General features: G+C 42.9%; 1 protein-coding gene across 2 annotated transcripts in view; it reads right to left on the bottom strand.

The window, feature by feature from the left end:
* Positions 1-2,133: 2,133 nt before the first annotated feature.
* Positions 2,134-20,729, bottom strand: part of rassf4a (Ras association domain family member 4a) — a 143,047-nt gene continuing 124,451 nt past the window's right edge. For both annotated transcript variants that reach the window (XM_059946804.1, XM_059946805.1), the window contains exons 6-11: positions 18,763-18,926; positions 14,298-14,399; positions 12,935-12,986; positions 10,874-10,995; positions 10,687-10,784; positions 2,134-3,858 (exon numbers count right to left, since the gene is read on the bottom strand). In XM_059946804.1, coding sequence (XP_059802787.1) covers positions 3,789-3,858; positions 10,687-10,784; positions 10,874-10,995; positions 12,935-12,986; positions 14,298-14,399; positions 18,763-18,926 — 608 coding nt within the window. In that variant the 3' untranslated portion in view covers positions 2,134-3,788. The remainder of the gene's footprint in view (positions 3,859-10,686; positions 10,785-10,873; positions 10,996-12,934; positions 12,987-14,297; positions 14,400-18,762; positions 18,927-20,729) is intronic.

The raw sequence follows: 20,729 nt of genomic DNA, 5'->3' as shown, positions 1-20,729 counted from the left end.
GGATGGGGTGAGGGCAGATGTGCGGGAAATGGGAGAGATGCATTTGAGAGCAGAGTTGATGGTGGACGAAGGGAAGCCCCTTTGTTTAAAAAAGGAAGACACCTCCTTCGTCCTGGAATGAAAAGCCTCATCCTGAGAGCAAATGCGGCGGAGACGGAGGAATTGTGAGAAGGGGATAGCATTTTTGCAAGAGACAGGGTGGGAAGAGGAATAGTCCAGGTAGCCGTGAGAGTCTGTAGGCTTATAGTAGATATCAGTAGGTAAGCCATCTCCAGAGATGGAGACAGAAAGATCAAGAAAGGGGAGGGAGGTGTTAGAAATGGACCAGGTAAATTTGAGGGCAGGGTGAAAGTTGGAGGCAAAGTTAATGAAGTCAACGAGCTCAGCATGTGTGTAGGAGGCAGCGCCAATGCAGTCATCGACGTAGCGAAGGGAAAGAGGGGGATGGATACCAGTATAGACTTGGAACATGGACTGTTCCACAAAGCCAACAAAAAAGCATGCATAACTGGGACTCATACCGGTGTCCATGGCTACACCCTTGGTTTGGAGGAAGTGGGAGGAGCCAAAGGAGAAATTATTGAGAGTAAGAACTAATTCTGCTAGACAGAGGAGAGTGGTGGTAGAGAGGAATTGGTTAGGTCTGGAATCCAAAAAGAAGCAAAGAGCTTTGAGACCATCCTGGTGGGGGATGGAGGTATATAGGGACTGGACGTCCATGGTGAAAATAAGGCGGTGGGGGCCAGAGAACTTAAAATCATTGAAAAAATTCAAAGCATGAGAAGTGTCACGAACATAGGCGGGAAGAGATTGAACAGGGGGGATAAGACTGTCAAGGTATACAGAAATGAGTTCAGTGGGGCAGGAACAAGCTGAGACAATAGGTCTACCTGGACAGGCAGGTTTGTGGATCTTGGGTAAGAGGTAGAAACGGGAAGAGTGGGGTGTGGGAACTATGAGGTTTGTGGCAGTGGATGGGAGATCACCAGAGCTGATAAGGTTGATGATGGTATAGGAGACAATGGCCTGGTGCTCCTTAGTGGGGTCATGATAAAGGGGTAAATAAGAGGAGGTATCAGAGAGTTGTTGCTGTGCCTCGGCCAGGTAGAAGTCAGTACGCCAAACAACAACAGCTCCCCCCTTATCAGCAGGTTTTATAGTGAGGTTGGGATTGGTGCGGAGGGAGCTACAACGGGATCCCAATACTAAGCACATCTTTCCCTCCCCCTCCTTGCTGCTTTCCACAGGGATCGCTCCCTATGCGACTCCCTTGTCCACTCGTCCTCCCCATCCCTTCTCACCGATCTCCCTCCTGGAACTTATCCTTGTAAGCGGAACAAGTGCTACACCTGCCCTTACACTTCCTCCCTCACCACCATTCAGGGCCCCAGACAGTCCTTCCAGGTGAGGCGACACTTCACCTGTGAGTCGGCTGGTGTGGTATACTGTGTCTGGTGCTCCTGGTGTGGTCTTTTATATATTGGTGAGACCCGACGCAGACTGGGAGACCGTTTTGCCGAACACCTACGCTAGGTCCGCCGGAGAAAGCAGGATCTCCCAGTGGCCACACATTTTAATTCCACGTCCCATTCCCATTCTGATATATCTATCCATGGCCTCCTCTACTGTCAAAATGAATCCAAACTCAGGTTGGAGGAACAACACCTTATATACCGGCTGTGTAGCCTCCAACCTGATGGCATGAACATTGACTTCTCTAACTTCCGTTAATGCCCCTCCTCCCCTTCTTACCCCATCCCTGACGTATTTAGTTGTTTGCCTGTTTTCCATCTCCGTCTGGTGCTTTCCCTCCTCCCCCTTTCTTTCTCCCGAGGCCTCCCGTCCCATGATCCTTTCCATTCTCCAGCTCTGTATCACTTTTGCCAATCACCTTTCCGGCTCTCAGCTTCACCCCACCCCCTCCAGTCTTCTCTTATCATTTCGCATTTCCCCCTCCCCCCACTACTTTCAAAGCTTTTACTATCTTTCCTTTCAGTTAGTCCTGACAAAGGGTCTCAGCCCGAAACATCGACAGTGCTTCTCCTTATAGATGCTGTCTGGCCTGCTGTGTTCTACCTGCATTTTGTGTGTGTTGTTTGAATTTCCAGCATCTGCAGATTTCCTCATGTTTGCTCTTTAAAAGAATTGAAGCAACTGCTAACCAACATCAAGGAACATAGCCTCGAGATGGGTCTGCACCTTAGCCTGGAGAAGACTAAGATTCTGACTACTGGCTGCACTATCAATTTCAATCTCAATGGAGAGGAAGTTGAAATGGTTGACAGTTTCAATTTACTTGGATCAATGATTAACACCAAAGTGATAAGGAGTCAAGAAATCCAACAAAGATTCGCCCTTGGTAGAGCAGTCATGAAGGATTTAGAGACGATCCTCAGGAACAGGAATCTATCTCTATGTACAACTATTTGACTTGTGCAGGCGATGGTGTTCTCAATGACAATGTATGGAAGTTGGATGGTGCAGAAGAAGGATAGGAAGCGTACTGATGTCTTTGAACTGTGGTACTGGAGAAAAATACTACTCACTTTGTGGACCTCTCACAGAACAAACAAATTGATCCTCAACGAGATCAAACCATTTCTCTCTGGCGGCTCCACCTACTGTACTTTGAGTACATCATGCGAAGAAACGGCTTCCTGGAAAAGAACACCATGCTCGGCAAGGTGGAAGGAAAATGGAAGGGAGGAAGGCTGCCAATCAGATGGACAGACACAATAAGGACAACAATGTTATCTACAATGAGCCACCTTTGCAAGGATCGATACTCATTTATGATAGTTATCCATAGGGTCACCATGAGTCGATGACTCGATGGCATTTAACAACAATCAAGTTATTTAAATATTGAAATTTGTACAACTAAAAAACATGGTTAACATAATACAATTTATCATATATTAGTTAATTATTACTGTTACATGATGACAAAATAGTATAATCTTTACCCAATAAATGCGAGGCATTCAGTTGTACAGACTTATTGAAACTTACCCGGATCACAAAAGACTAACAATACAGTGCCTCATGTTAACAGAACATCCCAACAAAATATTCCACTTGAATTACATGTCCACTCTTAAAACTTAATTTAGCATGTCTAATAATAAATTAGTAACACGAGAGTTTCTGCAGATGCTGAAAATCCAGAGGAACAGACACAAAAGTGGGCACTATGGTAGCGTTGAGGTTAACACAATGCAATTACAACTCGGGGTGACAGAGTTCAGAGCTCAAATCCGGCACTGTCTGAGAGGAGTTTGCACATTCTTCCCATGACCATGTGGGTTTCCTCTGGGTGCTCTCATTTCCTCCCACAGTCCAAAGACGTACTGGTTACTAGGTTAATTGGTCAATGTATATTGTCCTGTGATTAGGCTAGGGTTAAATAGGTGGGTTGCTGGGCGGTGTGGCTCATTGGGTTGGTTCTGTGCTGTATCTCTAAATAAAATAATGTAAAATGCTGGAGAAACTAACAACAGGCATCCTGACTTGCTGAGTTTCTCCAGCATTTTGTGTGTTGTTCTGCTAAATTAGGCAATGCTTAAAGTATAAAAGTGTTTTTCTGAAGCATTACACATTAATAAATGCTAATTCAATGAACATTTAATAGAAAAAGTTCTGATTGTAATAGTCACATTTTTACAAAAGGGCACAGTGATTTTAAACAAATTGAAGGCATGAATCTTGTCTATCCACTGGTTTATTGTTGCGAAGACCTTATCCAAACTGGTTGCTGGGGTTGCAGAGTTGCAGGAGATGGAGCTCGCTCAGATATAGTCTTCTGAATCTGTTAGATCTTCCAGTTGCTGATGTATCATAGATCTCAAAGCACTGTACCTTCAAACAGAGAATAACATTATGTCCAAAACATATTTTAAATGCTTGTTAAACTTTAACGCACTTTGCAGATTTTATGCATGGTGCAGATGCTTTCTAGTCAAAGGTTAAACTGTGTTGAATTTTGGATGACATTGTAGCATGGCTTTGTAACATGGCAGCGTTCTGCTTGCCAGTGCCAACTGTAGGATCGAGTTCAATTCCCAGTGCTGTCTGCAAGGAGTTAGTACGATCTTCCTGTGACCACATGGGCTTCCTCCAGGTGCTCCGGTTTCAAAAAGACGTGTGGGTTAGGGTTAGTAAATTGTAGGCATGCAATGTTGGCACCAGAATCACGGTGATACTCGCAGGCTGCCCCAGCACATCCTCATTGATTTGATTGGATACAAATGACACATTCAATGTATGTTTCAATTTACATGTAACAAATAATGCTAACCTTTATCATTTTATCTTTATACCACAAACCCTTAAAACAAAATACTGTTTGTTATTTGTTGTATCTTGTCTCTGCTTGTTAATTTCTGTGCATTGCCAGGGATTTCAGTGGCCAATATCCTTCCCATCTGCAGAAGCATAGGGACAGGAAGGTCCTTCCCTAGCGTTCTTATTCGACATGAAGACATATCTTTGAATGGCTCAAATGTGCTCCACACCTCTGGCAAATAAGGAAGGTACGAAGAGGATCATTTTAAAAATAAAAAAAATCATTCTACTGTATAAAAAATAAACACTTTCTCCTCAGCAAAGCTCTCATTTCCCAAAATATTTTCTCATATATTGACCACTGCTACACTACCATCGGGAATGCCTACCCTTCCATTTCTAGTTACAAACAAGAGAAAATCTGCAGATGCTGGACATCCAGTCAACACACACAAAATGCTGGAGGAATTCAGCAGGCCAGGCTCAGATCGCTTTTTACAGCAGCTTGGGCTTGAGCCTGCTCTGGGAAAGGCTACCTTAGATTGGGTGTTATGTAATTAACCCAGAACTTATTAGGTAGCTTAATGTAATGGAACTTTTAGGAGGCAGTGATCATAATATGATTGAATTCATACAGCAATTTGAGAGGGAGAAGCAGAAGTCACATGTATCAGTATCACAATGGAATAAAGGGAATTCCAGAGGCAGGAGAGAGGAGCTTGCCCAGGTGGATTGGAGGAGGATACTGGCAGGGATGATGACACAGCAGAGATGGCTGAAGTTTCTGGGAATAGTTCACAAGGCGCAGGATAGATATGTCACACAGAGGAAAAAGTTCTCAAATGGCAGGGGTAGGCAACAGAGGCTGACGAAAGAAGTTAAGGACTTCATAAAAGCCAAAGAAAGGGCATATAAGGTAGCATAAGTGAATGGGAAGTTAGATGATTGGGAAGCTTTTAAAATCCAATGAAAGGCAACCAAAAAGCTCTATGAAGGGAAAAGATGAAATATGAGGGCAAACTAGCCAATAATATAAAGCAGGATACCACATTTTTTCAGTTATATAAAGAGTTAAAGGGAGTTGAGAATTGATGTTGCACCAATGGAAAATAATGCTGGTGAGGTAGTAATGGGGGTCAAAGAAATGGCAGATGAACTTAATGAGTACTTTGCATCAGTCTTCACTGTGGAAGGTACCAGCAGTGTGCCAGATGTCCGTGAGTGTCAGGGAGCAGGAATGAGTGCCATTGCTATTACATAGGAATAAGTGCTAGGCAAAATCAAAGGCCTTAAGGTGGATAAGTCACCTGGACCAGATAGACTACATCCCAGAGACCCAAGAGAGGTTTCTGAAGAGATAACAGATTTATTGGTCATGATCTTTCAAGATTCACTTGATTCTAGCATAGTTTCGGAGGACTGGAAGATTGCAAATGTCACTCCACTCTTTAAGAAGGGAAGAAAGCAAAGGAAAGGAAATTATAGACCAGTGAGCCTAACCTTAGTGGTTGGGAAATTGTTGGAATCTATTATTAAGGATGAGGTTTTGAGATACTTGGAAGCTAATGATAAAATACAGGTGTCCCCCACTTTTCGAACGTTCGCTTTACGTCAACTCGCTGTTACAAAAGACCTACATTTGTTACCTGTTTTCGCTAACCGAAGGTGTTTTCACTGTTATGAAAAAAGGCAGTGTGTGCTGAGCAGTCAAGCTCCTCCCCTGGAACTGCATTCTAGCCAACATTACTTAAACACATGCCTGTGAGCATCTGCTTTCTCTCGATTTATTTTGTGCATCTGTTAGTAAGATGATTTCTAAGGTATCAGAAAAGCCTAAAAGTGTAAAGGTGTTACACTTAGCGTAAAACTAGACATAATTAAGTGTTTCGATCGTGGTGAACAAAGTAAGGACAAAGTGAGTTTGGCTAAGGGTTTGTGGAAGTTGACAAAGATGATGTTGAAGAGGTTTTGGCATCCCATGACCAAAACTGACAGATGAAGAGCTGATGAAGAGGAAAGGATAACAATTGAAACCGAACGCAGTAGCAAACGGCCTGAAAGTGAAGTCGTCCAGGAACTGAACGGGAAGCAATTGCATGAGATTTTCGCTGCGATAACGCTGCAATAATTGCAGAAAAGTATTCCTACATTATATAGGCTGTGTATTTATCAGATCATTCCTGCTTTTACTATATGTTACTGTTATCTTAGGTTTTATGTGTTACTTGGCATGATTTGGTAGGTTATTTTTTGGGTCTGTGAACGCTCACAAAATTTTCCCATATAAATAAATGGTAATTGCTTCTTCACTTTATGACATTCCGGCTTACGAACCACTTCATTGGAACGCTCCACCTTCGAATAGTGGGGGATACCTGTAAGTCTAAAGTCAGCATGGTTTCTGTAAAGGGAAATCTTGCCTGACAAATTTGTTAAGAGTTCTTTGAGGAAGTAACAAACAGGATGGGCAAAGGAGAGGCAGTGGATGTCATTTACTTGGATTTTCAGAAGGTGTTTGATAAGGTGCCACATATGAGGTTGCTTAACAAGATGAGGAATGGCTGACAGGCAGGAAGCAGTGAGTGGGAATAGTAGGGGACTTTCCTGGTTGGCTGCCAGTGACGAGTGGTGTTTCTCAGGAGTCAGTATTGGGACCGCTACTTTTCACTTTGTTTGTCAGTGATTTAGATAATGGAATTGATGGCTTTGTGGCAAAGTTTGCAGATGATACAAAAGATAGGTGGAGGGGTTGGTAGTGCTGAGGAAGCAATGCAATTGCAGCAGGACTTAGACAAATTGGAAAAATGGGCAAAAAAAGTGGCAGATGGAATACAGTGTTGGGAAATGTATGATAATGCATTCTGGTAAAAGGAACAATAGTATATTCTATTATCTAAATAGGGAGAAGGTTTAAACATCAGAGGTGCAGAGAGACTTAGGAGTCCTTGTGCAGGACTCCCAGAAGGTCAATTTACAAGTTGAGTCTGTGGTAAGGGAAGCAAATCCAATGTTGGCATTTATTTCAAGGGGAATAGAATATAAAAACAAGGAGATAATGCTGAGCCTTTATAAGACACTAGTCAGGTCACACTTGGAGTATTGGCAACAATTAAAAAAAAAATTAAAATATTTTATTTATTTATTATTTATTCATTTTGCAGGATGTGGGTATTGCCAGCTAAGCCAGCATTTATTGCCTGTCCCTAGTTACCCTTGAGAAGGTGGTGATGAGCTGCCTTCCTGAACTACTGCATTCCCTGAGGTGTAGGTACACCCACAGTGCTGTTAGGGAGGGAATTCCATGATTGTGACCCAGTGACAATGAAGGAACGGTGATATGTTTCCAAGTCAGGATGGTGAGTGACTTGGAGGGGATTTCCAGGTGATGGTGTTCCCAGGTATCTGCTGTTCTCGTCCTTCTAGATGTTAGGGGTCATGGGTCTGGAAGGTGCTGCCTTAGGAACTTTGGTGTGCTGTTGCAGTGCATCTTGTAGATAGTACACGCTGCTGCAACTGTCTGTCGACGGTGGAGAGATTGGGTGCTTGTGGAAGAGGTACCAATCAAGTGGGCTGCCTTGTACTGGATGGTGTGAAGCTTCTTGAGTGTTGATGGAGCTCCACTCACCCAGGCGAGTGGCGAGTATTCCATTACACTCCTGATCTGAGCCTTGTAGATGGCTTTGGGAAGTCAGAAGGTGAGTTACATGCCACAGGTAGCAATGGTGTTTCTATGGCCAGACCAGGTAAGTTTCCTGTCAATGGTAACCCCCAGAATTGGGCCCCGTATTTCAGAAAGGATGTGTTGTCATTGGAGAGAGCCCAGAGGAGGTTCACGAGGATGATTCCAGGAATGAAGGGGTTAACATATGAGGAATGTTTGGCAGCTTTGGGCCTGTACTCACTGGAATTTAGAAGAATGTGGTGGGGGGGGGGATCTCATTGAAACCTACTGAATGTTGAAAGGACTAGATAGGGTAGATAGGAGTGCATGTTTCCCATGTTGGGGATATCCAGAACTAGAGGGCACAGCCTCAAAATTGAGGGGTGACCTTTAGATCGGAGGTAAGGAGGAATTTTTTTTAGCCAGAGAGTAGTGAAACTGTGGAATGCTCTGCCACAGACTGCGGTGGAGACCAAGTCAGTGGGTATATTTAAGGCAGCAATTGATTGTTTCCTGATTGGTCAGGGCATCAAAGGATATGGCGAGAAGGCAGGTGTACGGGGTTGAATGGGATCTGGGATCAGCCAAGATGGAATGGCAGAGCAGACTCAATGGGCTGAATGGCCTAATTCTGCTCCTATGTCTTATGGAATGACAGGTGGAGCGCTATGGGAATTGTGTGGGACAGGTGGAAGCAGTGCTGTGGGGGTGGGGGGTGGAGAGGTGCTGCGGATGCAAACACACCCAGCCCTGAGACACCAGGCAAGGTCATTTGATTCCAAACAATTGGTTTATTGATCATTACAGAATTCCTCTCTGGTGCTTCCCACTCCATTCACCACTCCCTTCCCCTTTTTCCAACCCTCTCCCTGCCTCCTGCCCACTCTCAGTCCACAATAGTGACCCATATCAGAATCAGGTTTATCTTCACTCACATATGTCTTGAATTTTTCCTTTGTGATGGCAGTATATGCAATACTTAAAATTACTACAGTACTGTGCAAAAGACTTAGGCACCTCAGCTATATATATATAGACAATAGGTGCAGGAGTAGGCCATTCAGCCCTTTGAGCCAGCACCGCTATTCAATGTGATCATGGCTGATCATCCACAATCAGTATCCCGTTCCTGCCTTCTCCCCATATCCCTTGACTCTGCTATCTTTAAGAGCTCTATCTAACTCTTCCTTGAAAGCATCCAGAGAATTGGCCTCCACTGCCTTCTGAGGCTGAGCATTCCACAGATCCACGTCTCTCTGGGTGAAAATATTTTTCCTCAACTCTGTTCTAAATGGCCTACCCCTTATTCTTAAACTGTGGCTTCTGGTTTTGGACTCCCCCAACATCGGGAACATGCTTCCTGCCTCTAGCGTGTTCAATCCCTTAATAATCTTAAATGTTTCCCCCCATATTGCTTCATGCCTTGTCCAATCAAGAAATCTGTCAACATCTGCCTTAAATATATATAAAGTTTTGGCCTCCATTGCTGTCAGTGGCAAAGAATTCCACAGATTCACTACTCTCTGGCTCTGGAAATTCCTCATCTCCATTCTAAAAGGATGCCCTTCTATTTTGAAACTGTGTCTTCTGAGACACTCCCAGTACAAGAAACATCCTCTCCACATCCACTTAACAAGGCTTTCCACTACTCAATAGGTTTCAGTTTGGTCCCACCTAAGTTCCAGTGAATACAGGCCCAGAGCCATCAAACACTCTTCGCATGACAAGATATTCAATCCTGCAATCATTTTTGTGAACCTCCTTCGAACCCACTGCAATTTCAGCACATCCTTTCTGAGATAAGGGGCCCAAAACTGCTCACAATACTCCAGGCGAGGCTTCACCAGTACTTTATAAAAGTCTCAACATTACATCCTTGATTTTATCTTCTCATCTACTTGAAATGATTCCCAACATCACATTTTCTTTCCTCACCACAGTTTTAATCTGCAATTTAAGGAATCCTACACAAGGACTCCCAAATCCTTTGTACCTCAGATTCTGGTATTTTCTCTGCATTTAGAAAATAGTCAACCTTTTCATTTCTTCTACCAAAGTATATGACCAAACACTTCCCTAAACCTAACCCTAACCCATCTTCCACTTCTTGGTTGGTGCGGCTGTAACGAAACCCAATTTCCCTCGGGATCCATAAAGTATGTTTGTCTGTTCTTTGCCCATTCTCCTAATCTGTCTGCCCTCCTGTAGCTTCCCTATTTCCTCAAAACTACCCGTGCCTTAAACTTTGACTCAATATTGCATATATAATTATGAGGGGTATAGATAGAGTAAATGTAAGCAGGGTTTTCCACTGAGGTTGAGTGAGACTAGAGCTAAAGGTCAAGGGTTAAGGTGAAAGGTGAAATATTTAAGGAGAATATGAAGGGGAATTTCTTCACTCAGAGGGTGGTGCGAGTGTGGACAAGCTGTCAACAGAGGTGGTGGATATCAGTTTGACTGCAACATTTAAGAGAAGTTTGGTTAAGTACCTATATGGGAGAGGTATGGAGGGCTAAGATCCAGGGGGTGGGGTCAATGGGACTCGACAGAATAACAGTTTGGCATGGTCTAGCTGGGCTGAAAATCCTGTTCCTATGCTGTAGTGTTCAATGACTAAGCATGGACTGGATGGGCTGAAAGGCCTGTTTCTGTGCTGTAGTGTTCAATGACTCTATGGTTATTATCTTAAGCCACAGGGTTGTTCTTAACTGTGAAGAAATACCAGAGGAACTTGTACTTACTTCAGTGTGAGTTTGTTTATTTCTCTCTCCTCTTCTTCCTTCAGTTTCTCAACAAAGCTATCAAGGACTGGCATTTCAAACTTAATGTACTGCGCAACCTTTGAGGAAAAAGACATTAGAAACGCAAATCAGGTTCACTGTTAAACATGGTCCTGTGTTTGGACAGTTTAAATATAACAATGCTTACATCATATGTGACCTCTTCACCGAGATCCTTCTCCATCAAGAAGATGCGTGCGATTTTCTCACATGGACCGTGCAGGATCCGTGCTATAAGGGGGTATTCCGAATCCTTTAATTTTGTTCTTTCTGCAGTTGGAGAAACACATCAGGTTTGTGATTCAGTCAAATTACTCAGGAAATCTGAAACATAAGCACGGTGCCGGAGAGAGGCAACCCTAGGCTCGTCTCTAACAGTCTCCAACATCTTCCCTTCAGCCAACCAGCATTGCCTTAATCTGCAGTATATCAACACTATGACTATATTGATCACTTTGCATTAAAATTAACTTTACATAGAACATTACAGCACTTTATAGGCCCTTTGGCCCACCATGTTGTGCTGGCTTATTAAACTACTCCAAGATCAATCCCTCCCACATAGCCCTCCATATCTCTATCCATGTGTCTATCTGAGTGTCTGAAATGTCCCTAATGTACCTCCTTCTACCACCATCCCTGACAGGGCATTCCACTGCGCTCCCTCTGATATGCCCCCTATAGTTTCCTTCAACCTCCTTAAAATTATATTCCCTGGTATTAGCTGTTTCAGTCCTGGGAAAAAGTCTCTGGCTATCCACTTGATCCATGTCTCTTACCATCTTGTACATCTCCATCGTATCATCTGTCCTCATTTTTAAATGGCGATCCTAGTCTCTCATGAGATTCTCCTGTCCACACCCACCCTGTCAAAACCTTTCAGTACTGTCGTAAAGTTCAGTTAGACTCTTCTAAACTCCAGTAGACACAAGACTAATCTAATCCTTTCCTTAAAACATGACCCCCTTCATTCAAGCTGTTAACTTGGCAAACTCTCTCTGGACTGCTTCTATTTTATTTTCCTTTGCCAAAATGGGCAAATTCATATTTTCCCCTATTGTACCTCATCCAGCAGGTCGCTGCCCCATCACTGAACCCATCTAGAGCCCTGTCCAGAAGTTAATGTCCCACTTGTCTACCTTTGGGAAGGTTTCATTGGATGTGTCAATGGCAAATATTCTGTCAGAGAGACAGAGGTGGGAAACTGAAAATCACAGCACTGCTCAACTTTTTCTGTTTTTGTTATTAGGAGGTACAGCAAAGTAACAGGCCCCTCTGGCCCAACAAACCTGCACTGCCCAATTACACCTGTGACCAATTAACCTACTAACCTGTACATCTTTGCACTGTGGGAAGAAACTGGAGGAAACCCAGTTTCCAGGTCATGGGGAGAATTTTCAAACTGACAGCACGGGAATTGAACCTGGGTCACTGGTGCTGTAATAACATTGCGCAAAGTGACATACTCCCATGCCACCCTCAAGGGGAAGTATTAGAACATCACAGCAGAGTGCTTACAAATAATGCAAGGTAACCAGGCAAGGTCAGCATAGTTTTGTCAAGGGGAATCAGGTCGATGGAGTTTTCTAAAGAAAAATTGTGCATCTTCTATATTTAAATTTCTAGACATTGGTAAGTTGCTGCATCATAGGTTATGGATGAAAATAAAAACACCTAATGCAGAAGATAACACACAGTTCTGTGTACAAGTCTAAGGGCATCCTAAATTTTTTATATGGTTTCAGATGGTATGGCCTCTACAGAGCCCTGATCTCAATATCATCGAGGATGTCTGGGATTACCTGGGGAGGCAAAAGCCAGTGAGACGGCCGAAGTCTACCGAAGAACTGTGGCAGGTTCTCCAAGATGCTTGAAACAACCTACCAGCTGATTTCTTATAAAACTGCATGAGAGTGTACCTATGAGAACTGATGTAGTTTTAAAGGCAAAGGGTGGTCATGCTCTTTATAGTAAATCTTTTGATATTTAGAAACTTTTCGTTATTTTTGAAAGCATCTTCATTTTACAGCATGTTTTTACATGTGCCCAAGACTTGTACAATGCTGCACTGTCATGAACGGAAGAATGGGTGAGTGACAGGAACCGGAGAAAGGGTATAAATAGGTCTCTGGTTGGCGAGATGTAACAAGCACTGTTTCACACTCACCAGTGCAGTGGCCTCAACTACTAATCATTGGTACAAACATACCTCCACTTTCATGGACGACATAGAGTGCAAATTCATCTGGAACATTCTCCACCTGCAAAGACACATGAAGAAGTTGAGGTAAGGTAAAGCACAAGCGGTTTATGGTGAACCAGGCTCCCAGACCAATTTAACCTCCGTCGATCAGGGTCACCACCTTGCTTCTGATTCCAGCAGCAAAGCTGGGACACCCCTCAACATTTCATCATTATGGGTACTTTATCAACACAAGTATGCTGAATGAAAGTCACTGAGATTTATGAAAAGTCACATGCAAAATGAAGAATTTCAAACTTCTACAATGAACGGCATTCCCTTTATCAGTGCGCTTGCATGAATCCAGTATGTAATGTACATTCAGACCCTCCCACCACTTGGCATGGTGCAATGGGCTGAATGGCTTTTTCCCTGCTGTATGACTTTATGGATCCACCTCACAGATCAGCTAGAACTAACCAGCTCACGTAAACTAAATCTGGAACTTGGAGCCAATCTGATAAAACACAGCCCACTCAACAGATCATCTAAAACCAACCAGGACATGTAAACTCAATCTGGAACCTGAAACCAATCAGATAAACGCACAGCTTGCCCCAAAGATTATCTAGATCTGGAAGCAAATTCAGAAATCAGAGGTACAAAGAGACTTGGAGGACCTTGTGCAGGGTTCTCTAAAGGTTAACTTGCAGGTTGAATCAGTGGTGAGGAAGGCAAATGCAATGTTAGTGGTCATTTCAAGAAGACTGGAAAATAAAAGCAAGGATGTAATGCTGAGGCTTTCTAAGGTTTTTTTCAGACCACATCTTGATTATTGTGAGTAATTTTGGGCTGCAGATCAAGGAAAGCATATGGAGATTCATGAGAAAGATCCTGGGAACGAAGGGCTTAATGATGAGGGCTTGATGGCCCTGGGCCTGTACTCATTGGAATACAGAAGAATGAGGGGGGATCTCATTGAAACCTATCAAATATTGAAAAGCCTCTAGGGTGGATGTGAAGAGGATGTTTTCTATAGTGGGCGAGTCGAGGACCAGAGGGCACAGCCATTTAGAACAGAGGTGGAAGAGCAAGTTCTTTAGCCAAAAGGTGGTGAATCTGTGGAATTCATTGCTGCAGATGGCTGTGGAGGCCAAGTCACTGAGTATATTTAGAGCGGAAGTTGACAGATTCTTGATTAGTCAGGGCATCAAAGGTTACAGAGTGAAGGCAGGAGAATGAGGTTGAGAGGAATAATAGATCAGCCAATATGGAATGATACAGCAGACTTGATGGGCTGAATGGCCTAATTCTGTTCCTATGTCTTATGGTCAAAATTCCAGCCTGACATACAATACTTTAAATCTGCACATACACTGGGATCACTTACCCGAAATTTATTGAGCAGCAGAGTCAGGACCTGTGAGGTGTTCATGCTGCTATTCACTCGGACATTGGTCACTGACCCATAGGCAGGGGTAAACACCGATGTCTGCGGGTGAAAGAGACATCATTTACACAAGGAGAGGAAGCAGTAGGTCACTACTGCTCACTACCATTGTTTACATTTTAGAACAATTCTATATCTTTTGGCAGTACAACCGTTCAACCCCATGATCATCGGATCACGGCATCGCCACAAATGGGAATGCATATCAAATATGATGCACAACCGTACAACCTATTGCTCAGTTTAACATCCTAATAAATCCATTTTAATGAAGTTAAAGATCTAATGTGCCATCTCACTACTATCCAAAGGAAATTTCACACATCTTAAAAGTTTCTTCCCCCAGTTAATCTTACTAACAACTCTAGTTAGCCTGCACCCCTTCATTGTACACAGTATTTAAGTTGTGGCCATACAAGCTCATTAAATCGCTTAACGAGAATGCCCCGACTTGAACTCCACTGACCGCATTATATAGCCCAACATTCTATTAACCTTCCTAATCAGGGTTTCGGCCCAAAATGCCGACTGTACTTTTTTTCCATAGATGCTGCCTGACCTGCTGAGTTCCTCCAGCATTTTGTGTGTGTTGCTTGGATTTCTCATTTGATAGGTACAGTACAGTGATCTATCCTCTGGAAGGTTCTGACCTGCAGAGGGCAGTCTTACATGAGTACTTTGTTTCTTGTGTTTTAATGACAGTCCTTCCTCACTCACCATTTTGGAACTTTTATCATTCATTAGGTTTGTGTGCGAAGGTGCTCACTCAGAAGAGGAACGAGTAATTTGCCATCCCTATTCCCATCATCAGGCTGCCCTCACTTCAGAGATGAGGAGGATTTTTTAAGTTAATGCATGAGGAATGTTTAAAGGCCCTGGGCCTGTTACTGCTGGAGTTTAGAGGAATGAGGAGTGGGGTGGGGGTGGGGAATCTCATTTAAATCTATCGAATATTGAAATGCCTACATACAGTGGATATGGAGAGGGTGTTTCCTACAGTGGGGGAGTCTAAGACCAGAGGGCACAGCCACAGTTTAAAGGGATGTCCATTTAGAACAGGGATGAGTTATTTCTTTAGCCAGAGGATAGTGAATCTGTGGGATTCATTGCCAAAGATGGCTGTGGGGCTGTCATTGGGTATATTTAGCACAAAGGTTGATAGGTTCTTTTTTTTATTTATTCATTTACAGGATGTGGGTATTGCCAGCTAAGCCAGCATTTATTGCCCAACCCTAGCTGCCCTTTAGAAGGTGGTGATGAGCTGCCTTCTTGAACCACGGCATTCCCTGAGGTGTAGGTACACCCACACTGCTGTTAAGGAGGGAATTCCATGATTTTGACCCAGTGACAATGAAGGGATGGTGATATGCTTCCATATCAAGATGGTGAGTAACTAGGAGGGGGGACTCCCAAGTGGTGGTGTTCGCAGGTATCTGCTGTTCTCATCCTTCTAGATGGTAGTGGTCATGGTCTTGATTAATCAGGGTGTCAATGGTTATGAGAACATTTTCATTTTTAGAATCTTTTTATTGGTACATAATCTCCTACAGCTATAAAATGATACAAAACTTCAACAGATTATTATGTATACAATTAATAAAGCTGAAAAAAAAAGCTGTAGGAAAAAGAAGGGAAAAAACAGAACCCAGTCTAACTCGGAAAAAAACCCCACTAACTACAATAAAATAGAAAAAAAACCCATTAGGAATCAACCCCCCAGTCAATACGTTTGACCGTCATCTAAATATAAAAAAAGTCATCAACCGCCATTTCATATTGATGCACCATCAATAACTCTCCAAGACGTGAGGTGAGATATTGGCTTTTATTGACTGGAAGTAAAAGAACAAGCAGCAAGTGACCACCATGCTACGTCCTGGAGACTGAGAGGCAGGGCTCAGGCCCCAATCGCCTTTATACCGGGGTCTGAGAGAGGAGCCACGGTCAGTGGGAGGAGCCACAGGAGCAGTCAGCAGGGGAGGCGTGTCCAGACAGGTATATGTAGTTCACCACACATATTTAGAAAAAAAATAAAGTTGGAAGGAAACCACATAGCATAATTCAAATTAAATGATAATGTTTGGCAAAAGAACCCCATCTTCTCTCAAAATCAAATCGAGGATCAAAAGTTCTACTTCTAATTTTTTCCAAACTGAGACACAACATTACTTGAGAAAACCATTCAATTAATGTAGGGGAAGAAATATCTTTCCATTTTAATAAAATAGCCCTTCTTGCCAGTAGTGTAACAAATGCAATTACATGTTGATTTGAAGATGAAATACCCTGAATATGATGAGGAACTATTCCGCATGATATGGTTATAAGAACAAGGCAGGAGAATAGAGCTGAAAGGGCTAGTGAATCAGCCATGATAGAATGGCAGAGCAGACTCAAATAACCATGTTACAACATGGTGTGCAGGAGAGCATCTCTGAACATACAATAAGTCGAAGCTTTAAGTGGATGGGCTACAACAGCAGAAGACCATGAACATACACACAGTGGCCACTTTATTATGTACCTAATAAAGTGGCAACTTGGTGTATTTAAGGTGAAGGTTGATAGGTTCTTGATTAGTCAGGACATCAAAGGTTACGGGGAGAAGGCGGGAGAATGGGGTTAACCGGGGATAATAAATCAACCATGATGGAATGCTGGAGTTGACTCAATGGGATGAATGGCCTAATTCTAATCCAATGTCTTTTGTCTTACGTTCTTATGACATCTGCAGTTCTTACATTTCAAATAATATAGTGTGTAGTCTCAATCAGAAAATCTAATGTATCAAGGGCAATATGTGAATGATGGGAGAATTTACTGGACGTATTAAATTAAATCGACCCAAATCAGTGTGGCAGCAGACTGAAGGGGAAATGTGTGGAAAGTGTAAATGGTGGCATTCCAGATCATTATGTTGAAGAATCCGTTAGTGAGTAGGGTGTTTTGAGGTTAATTGTTAATTTTAAAGTTAAGGGGCCCTCATTGTGTGACAGAAATAAAGTGATTTAGTTCAATCTGAAATCGAGGTTTCAACCTGACAGAGAAAACTCTGAGTGTGAGTTGTGTGCTGGTTCTGATGGATTGGGAAGCATCAACAATAGGCAGGCCTGCTCCTGTGTCTCACAGTCGATGTTTTGGGTTGAGACCCTTCATCTTCATCCCAGGCTCTTGAATGAAAGAGAGTAATTACACTCATTCTATTTCTGGTTTTCCCACGACCGAGGGTCTCACTTTAAGGACTCTTGTTATCTTGTATTTATTACCATTTATTTATATTTGCATTTGCACAGTTACTTGTTCATTGAGCCTGTTTACAGTTACTGTTCTACAGATTTGCTAAGTATGCCTTCAGGAAGAAGAATCTCTGGGCTGTACACGGTGGCCTGTGTGTACCCTGATAATAAATTTTACTTTGAGTTTTGAACTTCATCTGGATTATCACCTCCAGTAGTCTGTTGTTGGCTCCAGAATTCAGCATTAGCAGCCTCTGGTGTTATGTGCTCTAGTCCCAGAGCAAAGATTTCTTTATATTGAAAGGACAATCAAAAGTTGAGTTGATACAGGACCTTCACACTCTTCATAAAAACATAAAATACAAAAAAACAAGTAATTCTGTACGATACACTGTACTTAAAAACAAGTAATCTGGAAATGCATTGTGTCTTTTAAAACAACATAACTTGACATTTGGTGATTCCCCAAAAATCCATTTATTGTCCTTATGGTATTAATGGACTGAAATATTTCTGCAAATCAAATAGAACTCTGGGATTGTAAATAACTGGAGGGATGGGCTCTCAATTCCTTGACTTTAAAGGCTGATGTCCAAAGAAAGTCGGCTGTGGTTCTGCAGTGTTCCTTGGTCCTGGAATAGGGAGACAGCATGTGACATGTTCTCAGGTTCCTCACTTCCTGACAAGCACCCAATCCTGATGGACAAAACACATAAACGCAAGGGATTCTGCAGATGCTGGAAATCCAGAGCAGCACTCACGAAATGCTGGAGGAACTCAGCTGGTAAGACAGCATCTATGCAAAAGAGTAAACAGTCGACATTTCAGGCTGAGAAGCTTCATCTGCACTGGGAAGAAAGCAGTGCAAGAAGGTGGTGGGAGGGGGAGGAGTAAAAGCTGGCAGGTGATGGATGAAGCCAGGTGGGGGCCACAGCAACTACAGTTCAGTCAACTCGAGACATTCTGCAGAAGCTGGAGATCCAGGGAGACACAAAAATGCTGGAGGAACTCAGCAGGTCAGGCAGCAATTATGGAGAGGAATGAATAGTCAACATTTTGGGCTGAGACCCTTCATCAGGATCATGGAGCTCATCTAACACGCAAGAAGCAGTCTTTAATCCTTGACCATCAGCATCAGGTTGACTTGGGTACAAAGATCTGCGACGTACCTTGTGATTATAGAAGTGCCCGTTGATGGAGAACCGGTGCCGTTTTATTCGCTGGTTCTCTCCTGGTGTGTGATATTTTATTCTACGCTGGATCAAACAACTTGCATCACTCTTTGTCCGCATGAGCTGAGGGACTTCATCCTCACAGGCGGTGCTACAGGGCTCTAGAGAAAGACAGGCACTGTGTTACATACAGAGGACAGCACCACAACTGTCAGTGTAACAAAGAGTTATGAGGGAATGACCCTTACAAATAGTTCAAGTGCCAGTGTAGGATCAACAGTGACAACCTTGCTTTGGATTTAAAGGTCAGACCAGAGAGTTGTGGACATGATTCAGATTAATTTTGAAGGTAATCCCTACACACAAAACAAGAGGTAACACAGTAACATAGCGGTTAGCATCACACCATTCCAGTGCCAGCGTTCAACTCTGCTGAAATGTGTAAGGAGCTAGTATGTTCTTCCTGTGACTCCGTGGGTTTTCCTTGAGCGCTCCAGTTTCCTCCTACATTCCAAAGATGCACAGGTTTGTAGTTTAATTGGTCACATGGCTGTAATTGTGCAGCATGGGCTTCTGGACCAGAAGGGTCCGTTACAGTGCTGTATCTCTAGCTAAAATACTGGAAGAATTCAGCAGGTCAAGAAGCTGACAGCTGGATCTCCTCCCACTCCCCCCACCATCTCGTTCTGGCTTCTGCCCCTTCCTTTCCAGTCTTGAGAAACAGTCTCAGCCTGAAACATAGATGCTGCCTGACCTGTTGAGTTCCTTTAGCATTTTGTGTGCTGCTCTGGATTTACAGCATGTGCAGAATTTTTTGTGTTTATAGTTGTGAAAGCATTAGGCAAGAACTTGAAAAAGGTTTTTTAGGAAGGCTGATAGTTGGTAAAGCAACATCTGGCTAGTGGAAGGCTTTTAGAAATGAGATTGGCAGAGATCAGGACCAAAGTGCCATTCCACTCTTCAAGAAGGGAGAAAGGCAGAGGAAAGGAAATTATAGGCCCGTTAGTCCGACCTCAGTGGTGGGGAAGATGTGGGAGTCAATTGTTAAGGATACTTGGAGGCACATGATAAAATAGGCTGAAGTCAGCTTGGTTTCCTCAGGGGGAAATCTTACATGACAAATCTGTTGGAATTCTTTGCAGGAATAACAAGTAGGATAGTCAAAGGAGAATCAATTGATATTGTGTACTTAGATTTTCAGAAGACCTTTAACAAGGAGCCTCATGTGGCACCTTAACAAATTAACGGCCCATGGTATTACAGGAAAGATACTCGCATGAATAGAGCAATTGGATAATTGACTGGAGGCAAAGAGTGGGAATAAAGGGAGCCTTTTCTGGTTGGCTGCCTGTGACTAATGGTGTTTCACTGGGGTATGTGTTGAGACCGATTCCTTTTATGTAATATGTCAATGACTTGGATGACGGAATTGATGGCTTTGTTGAAAAGTTTGTAGACGATATGAAGATAGTTTTGAGGAAGTAGAGAGGCTACAGAAGGACTTAGACAGATTAGAAGAATGGGCAAAGAAATGGCAAATGGAATATAGTGTCTGGAGGTGTATGGTCATGCACTTTTAATAGAAGAAATGAAAGGGTAGACTTTTTTAAATGGAGGGAAAATTCAAAAATCTGAGGCCAGAGAGACTTGGGAGACCTTGTGCAGGATTCCCTAAAGGTTAACTAAATGTCAGCATTCATTTCAAGAGGACTGGAATATAAAAGCAAGGATGTATGTTGAGGCTTTATAAAGCAATGGTAAGGGTTTATAAAGCAATGGTAAGGCCTCACTTAGAGCATTGTGAGCAGTTTTGGGCCCCTTAACGTAGAAAGGATGCACTGACATTGGAGAGGGTTCAAAGGAGGTTCATGAAAATGATTTCAGGATTAAATGGCTTGTCATATAAAGAGCATTTGATGGCTCTGGGCCTCTACTCACTGGAATTCAGAAGAATGACGGATGAC

Source organism: Hypanus sabinus, chromosome 21 (genome assembly GCF_030144855.1).
Source record: "Hypanus sabinus isolate sHypSab1 chromosome 21, sHypSab1.hap1, whole genome shotgun sequence".
In the NCBI taxonomy this organism is placed as follows: Eukaryota; Metazoa; Chordata; class Chondrichthyes; order Myliobatiformes; family Dasyatidae; genus Hypanus; species Hypanus sabinus.
Note: the sequence above shows the minus strand (reverse complement) of the source record. Positions and strands in the feature narration are given on the sequence as shown.